The 25,930-nt window shown below is 46.1% G+C and overlaps 1 protein-coding gene across 1 annotated transcript in view; it reads right to left on the reverse strand.

The window, feature by feature from the left end:
• Positions 1 to 25,930, reverse strand: part of SECISBP2 (SECIS binding protein 2) — a 279,114-nt gene that overhangs the window by 147,908 nt on the left and 105,276 nt on the right. The window contains exon 7 of the mRNA XM_069227552.1: positions 6,640 to 6,809. Within this exon, the coding sequence (XP_069083653.1) occupies positions 6,640 to 6,809 (170 nt within the window). The remainder of the gene's footprint in view (positions 1 to 6,639; positions 6,810 to 25,930) is intronic.

A 25,930-nucleotide genomic window follows, 5' to 3' on the forward strand; every position in this document is an offset into this window, starting at 1 on the left:
TCAGGGATGAGTATAGGATCGACTTCAATTGCAGGCCCAAACGACGTCAGGAGCGTTGACCTCTGTCCCGATGCGGGGAAGGTGACCTTGGCACGACTGGCGTTGCTACGGATCCAAGAGCGGATCTAGAAGTGCCTCCCGGAGGCAAGTCCAAAGCCACTGGTGTGGAACCCGACCCAGACGCAGGCTCCGAAGATGGGGGCCTAGAGCATTGACGCTCTTCCCGCGTCACATGAGCGACAGGGCGAAGTCGAAGAAAGTTTGGCCTTCTTCAACTTCTTGTGACCCGAGCGTCCCGAGGACTTAGAATGGAACAAGGATTGGTGATGACTCTCCATGCCGTCTTGTGACCTTCCTCTCAATCGAGACCGGGAGTGACACAGAGTTGAGTGCTGAGCCGCCATGAGCTTGAAGGACCGCTCCCTCAAAGCATTCGGATTCACGGTCCGACACTGGGAGCATGACTTTGGGTCGTGGACGTGATGCAGATCCATCACCGACATCATTCGGTGACAGGAGTCGCAGGATTTAAAACCGGTCTTCCAGGGCATCCCTCGACACATCTAAAACTCGTCAAAAAGATTTAAACAAAAGTGTTGCAGTTTGTCAGACAATGACTAGGGGTAGCTCTTCTCCAGATCTGCATGCAGGCTGGCGCGGAAAGAAAAGAACCGACGTCAGCGCGTCGGGGTGGTGCCTACATACGACCGCGACGTCATCACGGCGACCACGTCACCACCTGTTGGCACACAGGGGTACTGCTCGAAGAAAAATCTCTGGATCCAATCTGATGCCTGGGGGAAATTCTAAGGTAAGGAATCTGCAACTAGAAGTCTCAATCAGATAAACTGTACAGAGTCCTAAAAGCCAACGAAAACAGGTTCAGAAAACAGCAGGGTAAAGGCAAAGAGTTTAAGAATGACCCCTGCAGAAAGGTCAAAGTCTAACATCAAGTAATAACAAATAGCACAAATATCTTTTTAAGGATCTTTGCTCCACAGAGCAGAAAATGAACTAATTTCAATTAACAAATTACTGGACTCCTGGAACAAGCATCAGCATGGCTCTTAAAGTGACAAGTGTCACTATCTTTGTAAGGAGGTTGTTGACAATTTACCCCAATTTCTTCAACTGTCTTTTATAAAAGGAATATGACTCACTAACACTCTTACTGGTAGGATGTTTGCACATCTTTGTGCCAGGACTTTTTAAAAAACGCAGAGATAGGGCATTCAGACACATGTACCCGTTTTGTTTTGTTCTACATAGATTCAAACCATATGCTGATTTTTTAGCAAATCTGGAGATATTTATTGGAGCAATAACATCTTACTACACTATGAAGAAGGTAATGAAAATCATTAAGATTACTTTTTTCTGCTTACAAATTTAGTGCTTTTTTCCTGCAGGGAAAGACAAATTCTTGAACACTATCAAGAAAATGTGGATCTGTATGCTTTGACTACGATAATAGTAAATTGTTAGTTCTTCTGGGAAATGTGGCTGCACCATAAAGTATATAATACTACAGAATATTGCCAAGTAGTTCCGAATCAATGTTTTTCGTGCACTATTCATCTGATGTTAGCTATTAAACCGAGGACAACTGGGAAGGTAAAAACAACATATTTTATAATTCTGCACAACCCAGGGAATCTACTTAGTGGCAAGCCAGGACAGCTTATGGAACACTGGAATTTTCTTTTCTTTTTATCTAACAATGTAAACATGGTGAAACTTCTAATGAAGTTCCTTCATACAGAATCATGTAGTATGGACAAATAACACCATATGTTGAGTCTTAGGCATGACCTATGTGTGAGGACTTCAGGGATGTGTTTTTCAAATGGGTTTTTGGGTCCCACAGGCAATAAACTGGGCATTGAACAAATGGACAATTTTGAAAGTAACAAGGCAAAATACTGGTTTGGGGACATGTATTTTAGGCAGAGATATCACATCAGGGCCTTTGTAAACATACCAAACATGTTTTCAATATCTACACATTCTGAAGTTTATACTGACAAGTATCAGAATGGTATCAGGCTGTCCAGGGGAATACACTGACCATGACGTTGGTCATACAGGATGTTGGTTATATTTTAAGCAATTTTTTCAAACTTGGAACCTTCCACAACTTTCCTTCATGCAAATATCCCTGCCATGTCTTGACACACATCTTTGAACCCTGTATCACCTGATTGTGGGGGACCACGCATATGTCAAACATCAAATAAAAGCAGTGGCCTCCTCCAGCTTCCACAACCTCTGCATGCTATGGAAGATCTTAAAATGGATTCACATCGAAACCAGAAAAGGGGTCACCCACGCCATCACCACTAGCAGACTAGATCACGGAAACACCCTCTACGTATGACTCCCTGCCCAGCTCTTCCACTGCCTCCAGACCATTCAGAACGTATCCGCGAGACTCATCCTAGACCTTCCCAGAAGAACCCACATCACAACCACCTCAAAAGTCTACACTGGCTGGCAGTGCACAAGAGGTGCAAATTCAAAGTTCTCACCATTTCCTATAAAGCACTCCACAACTTCACACCCAAACTTATCAACCGTAGACTCACCTTCCATCAGTCAACTAGGGAGCTACGCTCAACAACCCTTGCTTGTGTCCTGAAAATCCAATGCAGCCGCTGCGACCTAGCTGCCAAGAACTGGAACAACCTACCTAACACCCACCGCCCCCCTCTCAATCACCCCCCCAACCTGGCACACCCTCTTCGAATTCTCCCCCCAACCTGTCACACCCTCCTCGACTTCAGGAAGAAACTAAAGACATGGCTCTTTGAGGAGTAGCTCGGACACACAGTGACAACCCTGAGCGCCTGGATACCACCCAGGTGATAGGCCGTGCTTTACAAATACTATGACCGATTGATTGATATGTCGATTTTCAATGAGCTTGGAGTGTCCATAAATGATTAAATTTGTGCTTTGCAGGAGGGCAATTTCAGAAGCATCTGTTGGATAATGCAAGTTTGAGTTATTTATTTTTTGTAGGCAGATATCACATCCGGGCCATATTGAAAGATATCACAGCTATATAACATTTACACACCCCTAAGGTGTCTATTACTTTGGGCTGACTGCCTGTGATCAGTGTGGCTGTCAGGAAGAACGTTTTTAAGATGTGGCTTCTAAACCTTTTGATGCAAACTTCCATAAATCAAGCGTTTCTCTTTGGTCTCCTTCAAACACTAAAAGTTAAGGTCTATTGGCTGCATACACTCTTTCAACGGAGTCTTCTGAATGTTGGGATACCAGACATCAGCAGTTGCATAGAACACTGGGCTGCCTTGCCTAGAAATGAAGCTTCCCTTATCATAGCCTTGGTTGTTTTGTTGGCAATAGTCCCTTATTTCTTTGGCAAACAATCTGAGGGCCATAAGTCAACCCATTATAACATTTTCAAACACTATACACCCTAAGGATTCTCTAGCTGTATGCCAGACCTCCCTTGCGCTGACTGGCAAGCCAGGAGGCCATGTTGAATGTGCAGTTTTTGTGGTTTTGCCATGAATTTTCATGTGGTAGATATTTCTTTAGGTCTCTCACCTACTAGAAAATGTTAGCTGGATAGCTTCTTCCAGCCACTGATGCTCTGGGCCTCCTATGAGATACAAAACATGCACAGGTTTAAGTATGAACCAGTAATCTAATATCGTGTTTCACTGCTGAATAAACCTCAGGGTTTCTTTTCTTTGTCCATTCTTTCATCCATGTTTGGCCTCAGGCCACACTACTAACCTCTTATCGTGGTCCCCTTACTTATTATTCTTCTGTCTCTATCCCCTTGCCCGTACTTCTACTTTCACACCCATTTTTTCTTCTCTCATCGGTTGTATTTCCTAGTTTCCTCACTCGCCTCTTTCTTATCCATCCTTTGTCTTAGTCCATTCTCATCTTTATTACACATTCATCTCCTATATCCTCCATTATGTGCTAGGGTGCTTCCTCTTCTGTCTTGAACCTTGCTCCCCACTGTCTTCAGCTTGTGTTTTGTTACCTCTTTCACAGATCTGGTGACTCAAGCACCCCTGTAAGCTTTTTTGCACCGTGGTCAACTCTCTTATCTACACTGAACGTTGGTATCCACTGAAATTCATAATTTGCTATGATCATCAGTTCCCAGTCTCATCCACAGTGTATGTATCGGCCCCACTCATCCATCTACGTTGCGCAGCAATTCCCCCATTCGTTCATCCATTTTATGCTTTGCTCCCTTGACCTCAATTCTCTCTCTCATCTAAGTTCTGTCCTACTCTCTGCTATCATCCAGAATGTTTCCTGGTCTCATTTCTTCGTCAAGTGTCCAGCTTAGACCTTCATTCGCCTTTTATCTCTGTTTCTTCACTCACTTTGTGGCACAGTGCTCATATGAACGGCACTTTGATCTCCCTCTCTCATAGGTAGGTGGAGTGCTAGGTTCACTCTCCTATCGTCCTTGAACATATAGCTGTATACTAATTTCTACTCTGCCCTTGTCCCCTCACCTCATCTTTCCTTTGCCTCACTGTACCCCATACCACCAGTGGCACAGTCCTGTCACTCTTCTTGTACAGTAGTCCTGTTTCCAATCCTGAATGTGCCTCATTCTTATCCCCCATCCCACTTGTGCCTCTGTTCTCAAGCCTTCTTGAGGCTTACACCTCAAACCCTTCTGTAGCCTGAATCCCATACCGCATCCACCAATTCGCAGTCCTCATACCTATTAGAATCTCACTACACAATCCCTCTTGTGCCTAATATTATTGCTCCAATCCCATGGCCTCAGTTTTAATGGCCACTTTTTCTCTGTCTTCAACCTTCAGCCCTCTTTTGCCTCATTACCACATGCCTCTTCTTAGTACCTAACTTTTATGTGCAATGTCCCTCCAATCAATTTCGCACCTCCATTTAATATTGCTTCAACTCCATCCCTCTTGCACCTCATTCCTATTCCTGTGCTACAGTCTGCCAATCCTGATGGATGGGCCCTCGGTTCCCTTCTACCAAACTGCTTGTTTTTTAGTACCCCATTCTGTTGTATCTCAATCATCCATCTCTTTTCTGCCTTGGTTTCCCATCCCTTTACGGCTTGGATTCTCAATTTCCTCACCCCATTCCCCATGTCGTGTCTTCTTCCTATTCCCATGCCTCAGCTCCTATCCATCTTGTGTTGTATCTTAGTGTTCAGCCCAAAACTTGCATGTTCCTCAGAACAATGAGACTGGACACAACACATTCTACGTCTGCTGTGCCCCATCACTTTATACACTCACAAGAGGGTGATGGAGGCACATACAAAAAGACTCCCTTTGTCCCCTGACGGCCTGCAGCCTTTTTAACTCCAGAGTGAGGGTCGAAGTATGAGAGTCTAGGAAAGGCTTAGAAGGACTACTCACACTTCAACAACAACTCGAAAGTGAAATTTACAAGATGGTAGGGGACATAGTACAAAAATGATATAGCCCCCCCTCCCCTCTCCTGTTATCTACTGGTCAGTTTGCTTGAAACGACCAAGTCAAAAGTAACTGCGTGGCTGAGAGTTTGGGTATTTTTAATATTATTTTCTTCTTTAAACTCGGAAGCTATTGGCCGCGGTTGATCTATATGATGACTGACAATCTGCTGGTTACCAGACACCCACACATCATCAGGCCCTCAGCTGTTTTGCAACCTGATGCCAAAGCCTACCATCCTCCCTCCCACCCATCTCTCTAGTCATTACTGCGCTCTCTAACATCACTCCAGCGCACCACAAAAACAAATTAACTGCATCACGAAGTTGGGATTGGAATGGGAGTGACTAGGAACAATAATAAACCCTTCCCTTCAAATCTTGATTTACCGTTTCAGTTCTTAAGTTGCTGCAGTGGGAGTGATGCTTGGAAGGATGGAAGGGACAGGTTCTGTCACTCTTTCGCTCACCTCTTTTCTTTGCTACCAAATGAAAATCAGGATTGGGCCACTAGGCATGGCAAGGGAGGAACTGGAAGCAATGATGACTGCCTTTAGTTCCTCAACTAGCCTGATCCTGGACAGAAACCTGGGAGGGGCTGGGGAATGACTTTCTCTTCTTTCTGATAAGTATCTGACATCATTGTGATGTTACATGCATATCAACATATAATTGTGCAAGCTGCAAGAGCAAATAAAGCTTTAATATAATGAGTTGTTTGTTTTCAAGTCTAATTGAAATTAGAAACCAAAAGGCAGATATTCCATGCTGATGAATAATAATAGATTCCTTCATGAAGGCAAATAGTATCTCAACTACGTATAAAGTTATGTGAACTGTAGACCATCGATAACCCATACCTGCTATTTGACTAAACACACTGTTTCAACCAACAGTCTATAATCTACCTATATATTGCTTTCAATGCAATTTTGGTCTAAACATGTATTTAACTGGTCACATTCTAAAAATAGCTTTAATCACTGTCTGCCACTATAAAGTGCAGGTAATTGCAATTTCCTGAGGAAAAGTTCTGAAAAATATGCTGAACAGGTTCATCAATTTTTGAGCTTCAGAAAGGCTAGAAAGATAGTACTTTAAATGATAGAAAAAGGTTTTGTTCAGGGCTACATAGGCTGCTACTTAATTTCCATTAAAGGACATACTGCCTGCATTACCTTTTTTAAAGATGATGGTTTCTTCGCCTTTGGTACTTCCCTCTGCTTGCCTTTTTTGACAAGAGGTGCGCTTGAGTCCAAAGGGTTATGAGGAGATGTTCCCTGCTTCAACTGACTGTGTTTCACCACAGGAGCAGCTTCTTTGGAATGTACTGGGATGGCACTGCCAACTGAAATAAAAATAAAATCACATTTTCCTATTCTTTTGGAAGGAAAGCTGCCAATGATATCTACTGACAGGTCTATAAATTCCTAGAAAAACTGAAGAATATCAGAAAATGGCCATGGCCTGGACATGATCACTGGAGCTCAAATTCTGAAATGCAAGTTATTAATGCAATAATGTTATAAAATAAATCATTTGCACATGCTTGGGATGATGAACCAACTCTAATAAGCATGATAGTGTCACAATTAGACCTGAGAGCTAATATGGGGTGAGGTGAGCTAGGAGGAGATGGGGAGAAGTTTAGATCCATCGTCCCTCAGTGTGGGACTGACCCAGCAGAGGTGAACAACTCTGGTGGATGATGGTCAGGCAGTGACAAAGTGTAGAGTGCAACTAAAGGAACGTACCCTCTTTTTGGCATGGTTATCTCCACTTTTTGCCTGGTGTCAGTGTGTTTTTGACTATGTTTACTGGGATCCTGCTAACCAGGACTCCAGTGACTGTGCTCTCTCCCTCTAAATTTGGTTATTCCTGACTTTGTGCACCCCACATTTGGCATACTGGTGCCCCCATGTAAGTCTCTAGTATATGGTACCTAGGTGCCCAGGGCATTGGGCATCAGGGGTTCCCAATGGGCTGCAGCATGTATTATGCCACCCATGGGAGCCAATACAAAATGTGTCTGCAGGCCTACCATTGCCGCCTGCGTGAAAAGGTGCATGCACCCTTTCGTTACAGGTCACTGCACCAGGTCACTGTAAGTCACCCCTATGGCAGGCCCTCCTAGCCTAGAGGGCAGGGTGCAAGTACCTGTGTGTGAGGGCACCCCTGCATGAGCAGAGTTGCCCCCACGATCACCAGCTCCATTTTCCTGGACTTCGTGAGTGAGGGGAAGACATTTTAACCGTGTACTGGACATGGATCACTATCTATGCCCAGCTACACAATGGTAACTCTGAACCTGAGCATGTTTGGTATACAGTATTGGTTCCATGATTCCATGCACTCTGGGGGCTCCTTAGAAGACTCCCAGCTTTGCTCCTACCAGTTTGCAAGGTGTTCCCGGGCAGCCCGCGCTGCTGCCATCCTACAGACAGGTTTCTGCCCTCCTGCTGCTTGAACAGCTCAAGCCCAGGAAGGCAAAACAAAGGATTTCTTTTGGGAGAGGGAGGCAACACTCTCTCCCTTTGGAAATAGGTTTTATATGGCTTTGGATGGGGAGTCTCCTCAAGACACTAGTATACTTTGAATGGCACACTTGGTGCCCTCCTTGCATAAACCAGTTTGCACCAGTCCAGGGACCCCCAGTCCCTGGTCTGGTGCGAAACTGGACAATGGAAAGGGGAGTTACCACTCCCTGTCCATCACCACCCAAGGGGTGGTGCCCAGAGCTCCTCCAGGAGGCCACTTGATTCTGCCATCTTGAATCTGCCATCTTGAATCTAAGGTGGGCAGAGGCCTCTGGGAGCATCTGAGTGGCCAGGCCAGGTAGATGAGGTCACAGCCCCTTCCTGATAGGTGGTCACCCTGCTAGGTGACTAATCCCCCTTTTAGGGCTATTTAAGGTCTCCCTCTTGGGTGGGTTCTCAGATTGGACGTGCAAGATTCCAGCAGGACTCCTCTGCAATATTTACTTCAACTTTTGACCACTGGAACCACAACTGGACTTCACAGGAACCTAAAATCTGCAGCTCCAACAACAACTTCGCTCTGCAACATTTGTTTCCGGCTCCTTCCAGCAACTGCAAAATTTCCCCTACTGTGCATCCTCTGAGGGCAGCAAGTCTTCAGTCTGCACCAAGAAGCAAGAAGGAATATCCCTTGGAGTGAAGGAGTCACTCACCTGCATCCCCAGGCACCAACTACATTGACGACCAGCTGCGTGGATCCTCTCTCCTGCAACTCTGTGTGGATCCTGCAACACAGGTGGTGGGGTCTTGAGTGGTCCCTTCGGTCCCCTCTACCAGCTGTCCAACTTGGGAAGAGGTGAGTCTTTGCCTCTCCTTGCAGGACAGTACCCCTGTGCATTGTAACTCTTGCAGCTACCAAGGCTTGTTGGCTCTTCTTCCAAGGAATCTTCAGGCTTCATGTAGCCCCAGCCTTCAGCACTCCTCCCTGCAAAGAAAAGTCTCCTGCCTGCTGCTCCAGCGACTCCTCTCCAGGTGTGCTGTGTGGGCCTCGCTGCGACACCTGTGCCTGCTGCCTGTGAGGAGCTGCATCCTCGACTTCTGGCTCTACTCACTGCTGAGGGCCACCTGGGACTTCCCTCCTCGAACCTTCCTGGTCCCCAGCAGCTCTGCAACTCTTCTTCTGAAACCCTTAACTTTGCCAAGGCTTGTTGGTGGTTTTTCCACACCACTGATGGACTGCAATTCTTCCCACGTGGGACATCAACTGCATCACTTCTGGAACTCTTCTTCTGCTCTTGTGCTGCATTGCTGACTCCTGGTCTCGACTGTTGACCAGGTCCTGCATCTCAGAAGAGTGGGTAGCGGCTCCTGCCCCAACTGGACACTTCAACTAAAACTGAACTAGGTCCCCTTCATTTGCAGGTCCTCTTCTCTCAGGATCCATCTTCTGTTTCTTCCAGTCCTGCTTGGGCCTTGCACAGTCCTCTTACAAAGTTTACATGTGGGTTTGGGAAAATCCAGGTACTTACCTCTTCCCTCGTGATTGCTGAGGGGCACTCTAGTACTTACCTTTTGGGGTTCCTAGTTCCACCAGCTCCCCTCTACAGATTCCACTTACCTGGGTGAGCATCTGCCTTTCGCATTCTATTTACTTAGTATATGGTTTTGTCTCCCCCTAGGGTCTCTATTATTTCCTGTTATTTCACTGTTTTCTATTGCTTTCTACGCCCATTCCTGATTACTAATGTGTACATAATAGTGTGTTCACTCACCTGCTGGTAGAGTATTGCCTATATAGTATTTTAGTATTTGTGTTACTATAATAGAGTACCTTTATTTTTGTAACACTGTGTGGTTCTTTCATGTGTTTAAGTGCAGTGTAACTATAGTGGTATTGCATGATGTACGAAGCTGGCTCTGTATATACTATATCAAAATGTGAACAGAGTCCAGGGGTTCCTCAGCGGCTTAACAGAGGCTAAAGTAGATAATATTAATGCTCTCTTTTGTGGTAGTGAGGTCGAGCAGTTAGGCTTATCAGAGGATAGGGCAAACCATTTGTTGTACACACACCGACAATAGAAGAAGCCTACACTCAGTGACTTAACTCCAGACCAATGGTTTTTATATAGCAAAAATATATTTTCTTAGTTTATTTTTTGAACCACAAGATTCAAGTTGCAGGTAAGTACCTTAAACGTTTTTGTATCTCACACAGGTATCAACAATACTTTGTTTGAAACAGGTAATTAATTGAGTTTTTCAATTATTGGCAATAACCTATTTTAAAAATGGACACTGCAGTTTTCAGAAATAGTTTCAGGGGTGCAGGGTGGGAAGAAATGTTAAATCGTTTTACAGGTAAATACAACACTTACAGTTTCAGTCTCTGGGTTTTAGGAAGTCCCCAGTTGGGGTTCAAGTTAACCCCAAACACCCACCACCAGCAACACGGGGCCAGTCAGGTGCACAGGTCAAAGTTGAGCAAATTTTAACGTGGGCTCCTATGGAGACAGGGAGTACTTGGAGTGAGGCCAGTCTGCAGGTAAGTACCCGTGGCCCAGAGGGCAGACCAGGGGGGTATTAGAAGAGCACTGGAGGAGCCACAAGTAGGCACCAAACACACACCCTCAGCGGCACAGGGGTGGCCGGGTGCAGGGTGCAAACAGGACGTCGGGTTTCCAATGCTGGTATATGAGGAGACCGCAGGGGTCACTCAGAGGCTGCAGGGCGAGGTCCAGGGGGTGTCTCGGGCACACCACCGGTCAGACAGGGAGGAGGGCCGCCTGCTGAACGTAGAGGCACCACTGGTCGGTTTCTCCAAGGCCAAGGGGCTGCGGGTGCAATGTGTCTTTAGGTATCGGATATCTTCGTCCAGAGCTTCGCAGTCAGCGGGTCCTCTGGATTACCTCTGCAAGCGTCATCGTGGAGAGGTCAACCCAGGGTGGGCACTTGCTTGTAATCGCCTGGGGACCCTCTCTTGCTGGGTGGACCACCTAGACATGGGCTGTGTGCGTCGGGTGCACAGGGGTCAAGACTCATACATCCAGAGTGAGGTGGGAGTCCTTAGTTGTAGGTTTCTTAAGACAGAGCCACTGTCCTCAGGAATTCTTGGTCCTTTTGGGTGCAGGGCAGTCCTCTGGAAGTGGGCAGAGGTCGCTGGTCCCGCTTGATGCATCGCTGTTCTTTTGCAGGTTATTTGAAGCAGGAGAAAGACCATAGGGCTGGGGCCAAAGCACTTGTCTCTGCTGGGGGTTTCCGCTTAGCAGCCCTTCTTCTAGTAAGTTGCCAGGAATCTGGCAAGAAGGGTTCAGGGAGGCCCATAAATCCTAGATTTAGATGCATTTCAGGGGTCAGAGGGCAGTAGCCAATGGCTACTATCCTTGAGGGTGGCTACACCCTACTTGTGCCCACTCCCTTTGGGAAAGGGGGCACATTCCTATCCCTATTGGTCCCTGTCCTCCAAACCAAGGTGGAGGATTCTGCAGGGAGGGGGTAATCTCAGCTCTGGGCACCTTAGGGGTGGTCCTGGCTGGGGTGGTCACTCCTTCGTGTTTTCCCGCCAGACTTGCTGCCAAAAGGCAGGCTTTGTCTGGGGGGCGGGCATCTCCACTAGCTGGAGTGCCCTGGGGCACTGTAATCCGAGGCTTGAGCCTTAGAGGCTCACCGCCAGGTGTTACAGTTCCTGTAGGGGGGAGGTGTGAGGCACCTCGACCCAGGACAGGCTTTGTTTCTGACCACAGAGTGCACAAAGGCACTCACCCCATGTGGTCAGAAACTTGTCTGAAAGTGGCAGGCTGGCACAGACCGGTCAGTCCTACATTAGCAGTTTGGCTAACATTTTTCAATAAATCCCACGGTGGCGTCAGTGTGGGTTTACTGTGCTAAGAAGTTTGATACCGAACTTCCCAACATACAGTGAAGCCATTATGGAGCTGTGAAGTTCGTAATGACAAACTCCTAGGCCATATACTCAATATGGCTACACTGCACTTACAATGTCTAAGAATGGATGTAGACACTGTAGGAGCATATTGCGCATGCAGCTATACCCTCACCTGTAGTATAGTGCACCCTGCGTTAGGGCTGTATGGCCTGCTAGAGGGGTGACTTACCTACGGCACAGGCAGTGATTTGTAGGCATGGGACCCTGAGAGGGGTGCCATGTCAACTTTGTCTTTTTCTCCTCACCAGCACACACAAGCTGCAAGGCAATGTGTATGTGCTTGGTGAGGGGTCCCCCCTGGGGTGGCATAATACATGCTGCAGCCCTTAGACACCTTCTCTGGACACAGGGCCCTTGGTACCATGGGTACCTTTTACAAGGGACTTAACTGTGGGCCAGGGTTGTGCCAATTGTGGAAACAAAGGGACAGTTTTAGGGAAAGAACACTGGGGCTGAGGCCTGGTTAGCAGGATCACAGCCCACTTTCATTCAAAGTTGGCATCAACAGTGGCACTTTCCTACACATGAACTTTGCATGTCTCCTAGATAAGTCTTAGCTGCTCATCCACAGCTAGCTCTAGAGAGCCTGCGTTCCTAGACAGTGACTACATCTCACTAATTGGGGATACCTGGACCTAGTATAAGGTGATACCACCCTAGGTGCTCACCACACACCAGGCCAGCTTCCTACAGTAACCTTGCAAAGAGCCCCGGCTGAGTGTTGTATTCAATGCTTCTACTCTACCCAAATGAGGGGATGCTTGATGGCCAGATCTTCAAGGAGTAACTCTTCTATTCTGAAGTAGAATTTGTAATGAATCAATAGTTTAGAAACAACAGGGGTGGGGATTGGGGTGTGACGGGGGAACAGTAAGTGACCGTGTAGGATGTCACACCAGTAACTTGAGAAACACAGACGGCATTATCAGCTGCCTTTAAGAAAGACGGAGGCTGTCTTGGGACAGTCAAAGGTTTAGAAAGCTACAGAAGAACAACCAAGGAGTTACTATAGAAAACTTGCAGAGGTTACAAGATAACTCAGCCTGTTCTTCACAAGTAAAGGAAACTACCAGGTTAAAGTTAAACTTTTACAAAAGGAGTAACAAAGCTGACCAACACTAGCAACACATTAATTAAATGATAATCAAAGAGATAACAGGATTTAGAGGGGGAGAATTCAAGGTACTTGACTGAGAGTTGTATGAGAACTCCATGACTAGCCACAAATTTCAAAAACATTACCTTGGAAGGATAGACATTGCTAGCAATCCACCTCAAACACTGCAAAAAGTTGGATGCCCCGAGATTGCATGATGAAGTTTGGGGTCATTTAGGCTTTAAAACCAAATATGCTCCTCATTCCATTTACCTTCAAAGGCTCACCCTACAACAAGAAGTCCTTGTTCTGTTAAAATCATTTAAGAAGGTATTTCATGCCATGGACCCCATCCTGCTTGACCTGCTGCAGTACCTGGTGATTCTGATCTCCTGTTCCCCCTTACCCTTTCAGAGTTGCCAATACAGGGGGTAATAATATTTCTGGGGAACCGAACTAAAGGGTTTTACCAGTAGGACCCTTACGGTCCCTTAGATATGAGGGAATATTAGAAGAATCAGTAATGCCAATCCAGATTCCCTGGTTAATTTTCATTACGTACCTAATATTTCACCTGGATTTCTGCTGCTTTTGGCAACTAGCTTCTGTGTAAAATACACTGTGTCTGTAAACTTTTATTGCTGAGGGAGCTGGTAACACCCGTTACTGCCCTCTCAGGATTCCTAGGAAGATTACACAAGGCCATTTTCACGTAAAAGGTTCAATTGCACAGGCTGTGAAGGAGGCAACTATTTCTGTCATTCCAAAATCAGGGAAATACCCAGTTTTGTGCTATTCAACCTGTCCACTAGCACTACTTAGTCTACATGCTAAAATGAATATAACGATTCTCATCACCAGGCAGGAGATTATTTTCCCCACTGAACAGACAGGCTTTTTTTTTTTAACTCAGTAGATATTTAGTAATACAAAAAGGATTATCCAAATAAAAAGGACAGTGTTCTTTGCACCACCATCTGTGGTTAATTCTAATGATTAATTATGATCAGAGCTGCTGAAATTATGGAGCAAAGGAGGACTACAATATGTAAAAAGTATTTCTCTAGCTTGGCATTTTAACATACATACATACTGATGGGATCAAAATCTCACTTCTGTATCATTTTAACACCTGACAAGTAAAATTTTGCAAAGGGTCTGCCACTGTGTAAAAACATTGATAGTCATTGTGGTTTAGTAACTTTTGATCCTTTTACGTTCAAAGGAAATTGTTACTTACCCAGTAAGCATCTGTTTGTGACACGTAGTGCTGTAGGTTCAAAAGCTCTGCATACTCCCGCCATCTAGTGTTGGGTTTGGACTGTTGAAAGTTGTTTTCTTCAAAGAAGCAATTTCGGGACACAGGATCGAGTAACTCCTCCTTCTCGATGCTACTGTGCACGGGCATTGACTCCTTTGTTAGATTGTTTTCCAGCAGGTGGGTGAGAAAAGGAGTGTAGAGGAAGTATAGAATGAGAGATATCCATGTAAATATATATATATGGAAAATGTCACTTACCCAGTGTACATCTGCTCGTGGCATGCAGTGCTGCAGATTCACATGCTGTGCATATATTGCCATCTAGTGTTGGGCTCGGAGTGTTACAAATTGTTTTTCTTCAAAGAAGCTTTTTTCAAGTCACAGGATCGAGTGACTCCTCCACTCGGTGATAGTGCGCATGGGCATCGACTCCTTTGTTAGATTGTTTTCCTGCAGGAGGCTGAAGTAAGGAGTGAAGAATTGTGTATGGACAAACACATATATATATATATATATATATATATATATATATATATATATATATATAATAAATATGTCCATGTAATCCATATGAACAAGTTACATACCTTCTGTAACACTTTTTCTGGTGGATACAGTAGCTACCTGTGGATTACTCACCTTATGAATTCTCCCAATGCACCAGCATTCAACTGCAATTTTCTTCCTAGCTCTCCACGTCGACGAGGACATCACAATTGCACGGCTCCGCACGCAACTCCATCTGACGTCATCGTGGCAATAAGAAGTCCCCGCCGGCGTGCTGATGTCAGTTTCACCATTTTTTACGTGCCTTTGAGGCGAACAGGTGAATAACGACCTTATATTTGTTTATATAAAAACACCAAAAACGTATATACATTTATAATAAAAGAGGTCTTGGTATGACCAGACAGGCAATGGGGAGGCGGGTGGGGCTGTGAGGAATCCACAGGTAGCTATTGTATCAGCCAGAAAAAGCGTGACCGAAGATGGATACAACTACCTGTGGATTCCTCACCTTATGAATAGAATCCCAAAGCAGTCCCGCCCTTGAGGTGGGTGCCTGACCTGTCAAACCAAGAAATCCTGCAAAACAGAACGCGCAAAATGACCGTCCCTCCTAACTTCTGAATCTAAGCAATAACGCTTCGCGAAAGTGTGGAGGGCAGCCCAAGTTGCGGCCTTATAAATTGGGACACCTCTAGCCAAGGCTGAAGTAGCAGACTTAGCCCTGGTGGAATGGGCCCTAATACCTTCAGGAGGAACCTTCTTTGCAAGTGAATAATACATATTTATGTAAAGAATGACCCACCTGGAAAGGGTTCTCTTGTGGACTGCCTTGCCCTTCATCTTGCCCACATATCCAACGAAGAGTTGATCATAGACTCGAAAGTCTCTTGTCCTCTCAATGTAGAAAGTCAGAGAACTTTTTGGATCCAAGCAATGAAGTCTTTCCTCCTTCCTTGATGGGTGAGGAGGAGGGTAAAAGGATGGGAGTGTTATAGACTAACCCATATGAAAGGGAGTGACTACTTTAGGAAGGAAAGCCGGCCTGGTTCTCACCACCATCTTGTCAGCATAAAAGGTTGTAAAAGGAGATTTCACACTAAGAGCCTGAAGCTTACTTAAACGCCTAGCCAACGTGATAGCCGTTAAGAAAGCTGTTTTTAAAACTAAAAGCCTCAACGGGCAAGAATGCACAGGCTCAAACGGTGAACCCATTAGGAAAGTCAGAACCAAATTCGAGTCCCACTGAGGTATGACAAACGAAGTGGAAGGAAACTTGTTAGTCAAACCTTTCAGGAATCTAATAACTATAGGGGACTTAAATAAGGAAGGCTGATCAGGAAGGCAAAGAAAGGCCAACAGCGCTGATAAGTAACCCTTCCCAGTCGCAACTGCACATCCCTCCTGTGCCAAGGTAAGGGCAAAAAGCAAAACATCAGACAAATGGGCCTTTAAGGGATCAATTTGCCTCTCTCCACACCAAGCAACAAATTTTGCCCATCTGTTAGCATAGACCATCTTGGTGGAGTGTCGCCTGGCTGATAAGATAACATTCACCACTTCTGGAGGGAGAGAAAAAGAACTCAGATTGCCCCGTTCAAGCTCCAGGCATGTAGGTGCAGACTCTAGAGGTGGGGTGTAGAACCTGCCCCTGCAAGAGTAGGTCTGCCCTGTGAGGGAGATGGCGTGGAGGGCACAATGAGAGTTGGAGAAGTTCTGTGTACCACACCCTTCTAGGCCAATCTGGGGATATTAAAATGATTTGAGCCCGATTTTGGCGAATCTTCCTCAGAACCCGAGGACCTAAGGGTATGGGGAGGGGAAACACATAAAGCAACTGGTCGCACCACGACATCTGAAATGCGTCCCCCAACGCTACCTGCACCGGATACTGGAGGCTGCAGAATGATGGGCAGTGTGCGTTTTCCTGAGTGGCAAACAGGTCTCTCTGTGGAAATCCCCACATCCGGAAGATGAGAAGAACCAGGTATGGAGACACCACTCGTGATCAGCCAAGAAATACCAACTGAGAAACACCACTCATGATTGGCTGAGAAATACCGACTGAGACTGTCCGCACGTACGTTGAGAACTCAGGCCAGATGGTTTTCAACTATGCAAATCCGATGGTCCTGGGCCCAGGAACAGAGCCGCAGAGCCTCTCTGCAGAGAAGGTACGACCCTACACCTCCTTGCTTGTTGACGCCCCACATCACAGTAGTGTTGTCTGTCAAGACTTGAACTGACTAACCACGAAGGGACGGGAAGAAGGCCTTGAGAGCCAGACGCATTGCCCGTAATTCTAACAGACTGATGTGAAACATCTGTTCCGCTGGAGACCAATGGCCCCTGATCTTCAAATCACCCTAGAGTGGAAGCATCCGTTACGACCCTGACCACCGGAGGTGGGAGGCAAAACTGCCTTCCTTGGGAAAGGTTGTCGTCCACAGCCCACCATCTTAGATCAGCTGCAGCGTCTCTGGAGATTGTTATCGACTCCTCCAGATTCCCTTTGTGTTGAAACCACTGCTTTACAGAGGCACCACTGAAGCCTTCATGGGCCAATGTGCATGAGTCACCAACAGAATGCAATAGGCGAACAGACCGAGCAGACGTAGGACCTTGAGGGCCGGAACAGCTGCTCCCTTTTGAAACATTGGAATCAACACCTGAATGTCCTGAATCCTCTGAGGCAGAGGGTGGGCCCGATTCAATGTTGTATCCAGTACTGCCACTATGAACAGGAGGCGCTGAGAGGGCTTCAGGTGAGACTTGGGCACGTTTACCGTAAAGCCCTGATTGAACAACAACTGTGTTGTCATTTGCAAGTGATGCAGCTCAAGCTGTGGGGACCTGGCTTTGATCAGCCAATCATCCAGGTAAGGTAATACAAATACTCCCTTCCTTCTGAGGTCCGCTACAACCACCGCCATCACCTTTGTGAAGACTCGAGGCGACGAAGTAAGACCAAAAGGAAGGACCGCAAACTGGTAGTGTTGCGACCCTACCACAAACCGGAGATATTTCCTGTGCGACTTCAGAATGGGGATATGAAAATAAGCATCCTGCAACTCGACAGACACCATCCAGTCCTCCTTGTTCAACTCCAGAAGCACCTGTGCTGGGGTCAGTATTTTGAATTTCTCCTGTTTGAGGAACCAATTCAAAATCCTCAGGTCCAGGATAGGCCTCAATCGACCATCCTTCTTGGGAATCAGGAAATACCTTGAATAGCATCCCTGACCCTTTTCCCCCTCTGGAACCAAGTCCAGTGCGCCCTTTAACAAAAGGACTTGCACCTCCTGCTGAAGCAACAGGATATGATCTTCTGTTCAAAACGAATGTCAGGGAGGGATGGGAGGGGGAAACTCATGAAAAGGAAGGGAATAACCTTTCCCCACAATATTCAGTACCCAAGAGTCCGATGTAATTAACTCCCACTTGTGGAGAAAATGAAATAGCCTTCCCCCTACGTGAGAAGTATGATGCAAGATGGAGAGAAAACTAGGGCTGCTTTCCTGATGGGTTACCCCAGAGGAAAAGGGTTGAGACGGGAGGCTGCTGAGTTGCTCCTCACGTTCTAACCCTCCCCGCCCTCTATAAGACCTATAGAGAGGGTTGGCAGGCTGCTGCATGCTGGACTGTGGCCTCCCACGAAAGGAGGACCCACGGCCAAAACCCCTGAACCAGCAAAAAGATCTAAAGGGTGTGGACGCTGAAGCTTGGAGTCCCAAGGACTTTGCAGTAGCCCTGCTGTCTTTAAAGTGCTCCAAAGCTGAGTCGGCCTTTGATCCAAACAACTTCGCCATCAAACGGAAGGTCCAACAAAGTTGTCTGAGCATCAGTGGAAAAGCCATAAGACCTAAGCCACGCCTGCCTCCTGGTCGCCACCAAAGTGCCCATTGCCCTGGCAACTGAATCCGCCATATCCAAACCAGACTGGATAACCTGCTTGGCCGCCGCATGAGTGTCAAACCGGAGTTCATCAAACTGCCCCTGCACAACCTGAGGCAAGCTTGGCACCACAGCTCTTGCCGTGTCCATCAAGGCATGAATATACCTCTCCAGCACACAGGTAGCATTGACAGACTTCAAGACCATACTGCACAAGGAGAAACACTTCTTTGGTGTTTGCTCCATTCGCTTAGACTCTCTATCTGATGGAGTAGCAGGGAATGAACCAGGTGCAGACCGGGCAGAACAAGAGGCTTGCACTACCCAGCTCTCAGGTGTTAGATGCTGAGACAAAAACTGTGCATCCCCTGGAGCAACTCTGCACCTCCTAGCCACAGTCCTGTAAACCGCTGGAGTCATGACAGGTTACCTCCAAATGTCTTGAATGGGCTCAGTAAGGGCATCATTAAAAGGTAGTAAGGGCTCCAAAGACGTAGAGGAAGGATGCAACACCTCAGTCAGGATGTTCGTCTTCACCTCCGATGCTCATAAAGAAAGTTCCAAGAACTCTGCATCCTTTCTTATCACGCTGTGGTAAGATGCTGCCTCCTCTGTGAGCTCGCCAGGGGATGAAAGATCCCGCTCAGGGAATGTATCTAGGCCACTTGCAGAGTCCAGGCCCTGAAATTCACCAATAGGCTCAGGAATCTTCCCTTCCTCCAACAGCTGTTGCCGACAGTCCTGCTCCTCCAAGAGTCCTGCTCCTCCAAAGGCCCTCTTTCCTGACCTCAGTATGGCCTCCAACCGCGGCATCAACCGAGAATTAGCCGACGTCGACGACGCCAGTTTCAAAGCAGATGGATGCTCCGGCGGAGGAGAGGGTGGAGAGACACTGCGTCCCGATCTGGACCCATCAGGCGCAGGCATCAACTCCATCAGTGCTGTCAGTAACATCACCTGGGGTGACAACGTCATCAGTGCCGAACCAGCTCCTTCATCTGGATAGGAGGGTACAAACGGGGCCTGTTTGTACAGCGCCGGCGAACCCAGAGTGAAAGTTAATGGTCCCGTGGGACCAGCCGGTGCACCAGCAGGGGCTATAGCTCTGTTGAAAATGCTGAACATAGCATTAAGGAACACTGCTGGATCCACTCCCGGAGTCGAGAAGGCAGGAAAGCTCTGCTTGTCCTGAGGCGCATGAACTGAATCCGAAGGTTGTACCACCGACTCCTGCTCCTGACCATGAGCTGACACAGGAGAAAAGTGAACCTGAGGACTCGCCGGGGACTCCAAGACCTCTATCAGCGACTGTGCCGGAGAAGCCTGTGGACTCTGAGGCTGAGGGTGACAGTTGGACTGACCCCCCACACGGTACGGTGCCGCCTCAGAGGGGACCGAGACCGATCCTTGAAAGAACGGCGTCCAGAATCGTGCCGGCGCCTCTTCTTATGTGACCTCAAGGACTTATATGAAGAAGAGTCCCTCGCCTTAGATCTTCGATGACCCTTATGCTCCTTCTTAGTTTTGCCAAGAAGAGCTTAGCCTCTCTCCCCTTCAAGGCCTTCGGGTTCACCCGCTGGCAGGACACGCACCCCTCCACGTAGTGGTCCGAGTTTAGACACCACAACAAGTCCTCATGAGGATCTGTAACCGATGTGCGGCACTCATGACAAGGCTTAAAGCCCGATTTTTTCAGTGGAGACATTGTAACTCGACAACAACTCCTTCGAACGTTAGCGTCGAAGGCGCGGAAAAAAGGGAACTGACATCAGCACGCCGGCGAGAACTTCTTATTGCCACCATGACGTCAGACAGAGTCGCGTGCGGAGCCGTGCAATTGTGACGTCCTCGTCGACGTGGAGCGCTAGGAAGAAAATTTCAGTTGAATGCTGGAGCATTGAGAGAATTTATAAGGTGAGGAATTCACAGGTAGTTATATCCATAAGAAACATATTTACATAATAAAGTACTGCAATAGCTACAGGTTTCCAGGGAGGAGGGAGGGTGCATGTGAATCGGCAGCACTACATGCCACGAACAGACATACACTGGGTAAAAGACATTTTCCGTTCGATGGCATGTGTAGCTGCAGATACACGTGCTGTGCACAGACTGAAAAGCAATCCCTATCCCAAGTAAACAGTGGTTAGCCTGTAGGAGTTGAAGTAGTTTAAAATAGTGTTTTAAGCACTGCTTGACCAACATTTGCTTGTTGTCAAGATAACACATCCACACAGAAGTGTTTAGTAAATGTATGCGGTGTGGACCATGTGGCTGCTTTGCATATATCTGCCATTGGTATTTTTCCTAAAAATGTCATTGAAGCTCCTTTCGTTCTAGTTGAATATGCTTTAGGAGTTACAAACCCTTTTAGCTTTAAGATAGCAAGTTTGGATACACTTTACTATCCATCTGGCTAATCCTTGTTTGGAAATGGGATTACCCTTATAAGGTTGTTGGAAAGCCACAAAAAGTTGTTGAGATTTTCTAAAGTCTTTTGTTCCATCTATATAGTACATGAGAACTCTTTTAAGATCAATAGTGTGGAGAGCTCTTTTTGCAACTGAATCTGGCTGTGGAAAGAAGACTGTCAATTCCACTGACTGATTAATGTGAAATGGCAAAACGACTTTGGGTACAAATTTTGGGTTTGTCCTAAGTACTATTTTGTGTTTGTGTACTTGGAAGAAGGGTTCTTCGGAAGTGAATCCTTGAATTTCACTTACTCTTCTTAAGGAAGTAATTGCTACTAGGAAAACAACCTTCCATGAGAGAAACTGAAGGGCACAAGAATGCATGGGCTCAAAAGGTGGACCCATAAGTCTTGTGAGCACACTGTTAAGATTCCATGCAGAAGCTGGTGGAATTGTAGGTGGAATAACTCTTTTAAGACCTTCCATGAAATCTTTTATTACAGAAATTCTAAACAGAGAGGTATGTTGTCTGTTTTGGAGGTAGGCTGATATTGCCGTTGAATTAATTTTAATAGATCAATATGCTAGATTTGCTTTCTGTAAGTGAAGCAAATAACATACAATATCCTGTACTGATGCTTTAAGTGGATCAATGTTTTTAGGTTGGCAGTAATATACAAAACATTTCCATTTATTTGCGTAACACTGCCTGGTTGTAGATTTACGTGCTGGTTTTAGTATCTGGACGCAAAGATTTGGCATTTTGCTTTTTTGCTTGTTGCAAAAAGGTCTATGTTTGGGGTCACCCACATTTGAAAGTAATGTTAAATTACTTGGGGGTAAATCTCCCATTCTTGTATTTGTTGCTGCGTCCTGCTTAAGAGGTCTGCTAACTGGTTGTGTATCCCTGGGATGTACTCCGCTAGCAGGTGAATGTGACTGTGAATTGCCCATTTCCAAATTGTTTGTGCTAGGAGTGACAAGTAGGATGAGTACCCCCCACCCCTCCTGTTTTTGCAGATAATACATTGTTGTCATGTTGTCTGTCCTTATTAAAATTGTTTTATGTACAATCTGTGGTTGAAATGCTTTTATGGCTAAGAACACTGCCAGCAGTTCCAAGTGGTTTATGTGATAAGTCTGCTGCATTGAGTCCCATTCTCCCTGTATTGTAAGATTGTCGAGATGGGCTTCCCAATCTGTCATTGAGGCATCCATGGTAATTATGGTCTGCGGCACAGGTTCCTGAAATGGCCGCCCTTTTGATAAGTTGGTGTCATTCCACCATTGCAGAGATTTGTAAGTTTGACGGTCTAACAGCACTAAATCCTGTAATTGACCCTGTGCCTTAGACCATTGTTGGGCGAGACACTGTTGTAGTGGTCTCATGTTTAGATGTATATTGGGCACTATTGCTATGCATGATGCCATCATCCCTAATAACTTCATGACAAATATTACTGTGTAGGTTTGATTGACTTGTAATTGGGATATGAGATTGTGAAACACTTGGATTCGTTGTGGATTTGGGTAGGCTAACGCTGACTGAATGCTCAGAATTGCTCCTAGATATTGTTGAATTTGTGCTGGTTGAAGGTGAGATTTTTGGTTAGTGATTGTGAACCCTAACCTGTGTATGGTATCTATTGGGTACTGTGTATGTTGTTGACAGTTTTGAATGGTGCTGGCTTTTATTAGCCAGTCGTCCAGATATGGGAAGACATGTATGCGTTGTCTTCTGAGGTATGCCGCAACTACTGCAAGACATTCTGTGAATACCCTTGGGTGCTGTTGTAACTCTAAAGGGTAGTACTTTGAATTGGTAGTGCTTGCCTGCTATTACAAATCTTAAGTACTTGTGGTGTGCTGGATGTATAGGAATGTGGAAGTAAGCATCCTTTAAATCTACTGCTGTCATGTAGTCTTGTTTTTGTAACAAGGGAATTACGTCCTGTAAAGTGACCATGTGAAAATGTTCCGACAGGATATACTGATTTAGAGGTCTGAGATTGAGATTTGGTCTGAGAGTGCCATCCTTTTTTGATATGAGGAAGTATAGAGAATATATCCCTGTGCCTTGATGACTGATGGGAACCATCTCTATTGCACCTTTAAGTAGAAGAGATTCTACCTCTTGTTTCAACAAAGCAATGTGTTTGGGATGAAGCCGGTGTGATTGGGGTGGAATGTTTGGTGGAGTGGAGGTGAGTTCTAGGCAATAACCATTGTGGATAATTGACAGTACCCATTGATCTGTTGTAATTTGTTGCCAGTGAGGATGGAAATATTGCAGTCTTCCTCCCACAGGAGATGTATGCTGTTTGGGAATGCATGGTGAGTCACTGCTTCGATAACGTAGAAGCACCTCTTGCAGCAGGAGATTTATCTCTGGATCTAAAACTGTGTGCTCAGGAGGAGACGTTTCTGCTTTCCTTCCTTTTTTGGTGGGTGATGGGTTTGAAGCTTGAAAAGGGCTTGGGGTAAGGGAGTAGGGGGGTTGTGGGTGAGGGACACCACCAGGACAGACCTTGTAATATCTGCATCCCTAATGAGAATCAAGGCTCATATTTCACTAACCTGTTCCATAACCTGGGGGACTGGGGCCCCATTAGTTTGTTCTGGTTAGGAGACTTTAACTTGGTTCCAGATGGGTTACTGGATAGGCATCCCAAGACAGATTCCTGCACAGCTCGATGCCTAAGAAGCTACTCCAGGGCATTAAACATTACGGCTTGGAGGATACCTGGTGAGGATTACATTCTAGTGAATGGGAAGTTCATTCTTCTCCAATGCATACAGGTCTTATTCCCATTTGGAACAGATACGGGGAACACAGGACATAAAGGAAGCCACAAAATCTATTGCACATGGCACAATAGTGACATCACACCACGTTATAGTCATTTGGGGGAGGACCCAAAGGATGGGGCTTCTACGGTGCCTGGCGTGGAAGTTTGATAAATCCCTCATGGAAGACGGTGTCAAAAGACAAGAGCTTAGGGATGTCGATTAAACAGTGTTTTCAGGAAAATTATACAGGGGAAGTGTCTGCTAATACCCACTGGGACGTCTTCAAGGCTGTTTTCAGGGAACGGTGCAAAGCTGAGAGGCTGTGGCTATGACAGATAGGTACAACACACAAGCTCATGTTACAGGCAGAGCTTAAACAGGCCACAGAACGTCATATGGCCTAGGGCTCTTTTAGGGATCTACTGGCCACGATCTCTCTTGAAGGCAAACTAGACTAATGGACGACAGAGAAGTTGGAGAAAGCCCCATTGTGTACGTATCAAACATTTTATGAGGGGGTAACAAGATGCAGTCGCTATTAGCCCGCTGATTACGTGCACAGGTGGCTTCCCGAAGGATCCTGACCCTGCCCAGAATGGTGGGAGAAGTACTAGATAAAATCTACAATAAATTACAAGTGTTTTGGGACTTCCATCCCTTGCCCTATGGAGTAGGCCAGGTGTCCATGAGCGAAGTGGATTTTCTTTCAGAGGCCCACCTCCTCAGATTCACGAAAGCCAATACTGACCACATGGAAGAATTAATAACAGAGGAGGAGGTTGTGAAAGCCATCTCAAATCTGCACCTAGACAAAACACCAGGGCCCGATGGCCTCACAAACCAGTTTCATAAGCCTTATTGATCCACACGGTTTACGCACTTAGTGGCCCTTTTCAATTTCTACTTATCCGCCCAGACGATCTCTCCCTTGATGGCAGCGGCCATTATCACTTTAATCCATAAACCAGGAAAACTAGCTGAGGAATGTGGGGGCCATAGGGTGATAGCATTACTAAACTCAGATGTCAAAATATTCACAAAAGTACTTGCAAACAGAATCTTACCTCATTTACCATACTTTCCTGACCCGGATCAATCTGGCTTTGTACCCACAGACCGGCCCGTCAACATCATCAGGAGAGTATTACACGTAATAGAGAAGATTAACTACCAGATATGACGATCCTGATCTTGCCGTCGGATGCTGAGAAGGGGTTTGACAGGGTCAACTGGTTTTTTTATTACCACAGTGCTGGAGGCGGTGGGTTTTGGCCCCCAGACGCTGACCTGATTAGGTGCTAGTTATTAGACCCCAATGATCCTAGTTATAGTTAAGGGGGAACCCTCAGAAGAGATCCCCTTACGAGAGGGACCAGACAGGTCTGCCTGCTCTCACTACTACTTTTTGCCTTAGTGGTTGTGCCCTTTGTAGCCTACAATAGGCGAAACAAGGCATATCAGGGAAATGCCTGTTACAGAGGAAAAAACATCATGCACCTGTTTGCTGGTCCTCGAGACACCAACAGACATGTTACGGTGGATACCTCAGGTGATGGACCGCTTGGAGAAGTTTGTTGAGGTTGTCTAGGTTCAAGGTGAACTTGGCTAAATCTGAGATGCTTGGCATGGTGCTGCCTCAGGAGGTGAAAATTAAATAACCCCTTGCAGATGGTCCCCGGATAAAAAGTTGAAATATCTGCAAGTGGTTTTAATGCCACGGTATCACATGCTATATGCTGCTAACTACCCCCGTTTACTGGGCACTATCAGGAAAGACCCCCACAGGTGGAAACATTTCTATGTCTTATGGCTGGGCAGAGTAGACTCCAATAAACGAAATGTACTGCCCCACTTACTCTATCTTTTCATTGCACTACGAATTAACTTCCCAGAAAGGGATATTCAAACCTTTCAGAGAGATACAGTCCGATTTGGGCTAGGAAAAAGGAAAGCGTCTATAGGGCAATAATGATGGCATCAATAATGTCCTTCCAGACACACGGAAGTACTACCAAGTGGCCGAACTCCGAATTTTTGTAGAATCATCGTTGTATAAGTGAGAGCATTACTGGGGCAACATGGAT

Source organism: Pleurodeles waltl, chromosome 1_1 (assembly GCF_031143425.1).
Source record: "Pleurodeles waltl isolate 20211129_DDA chromosome 1_1, aPleWal1.hap1.20221129, whole genome shotgun sequence".
Taxonomy (NCBI): domain Eukaryota; kingdom Metazoa; phylum Chordata; class Amphibia; order Caudata; family Salamandridae; genus Pleurodeles; species Pleurodeles waltl.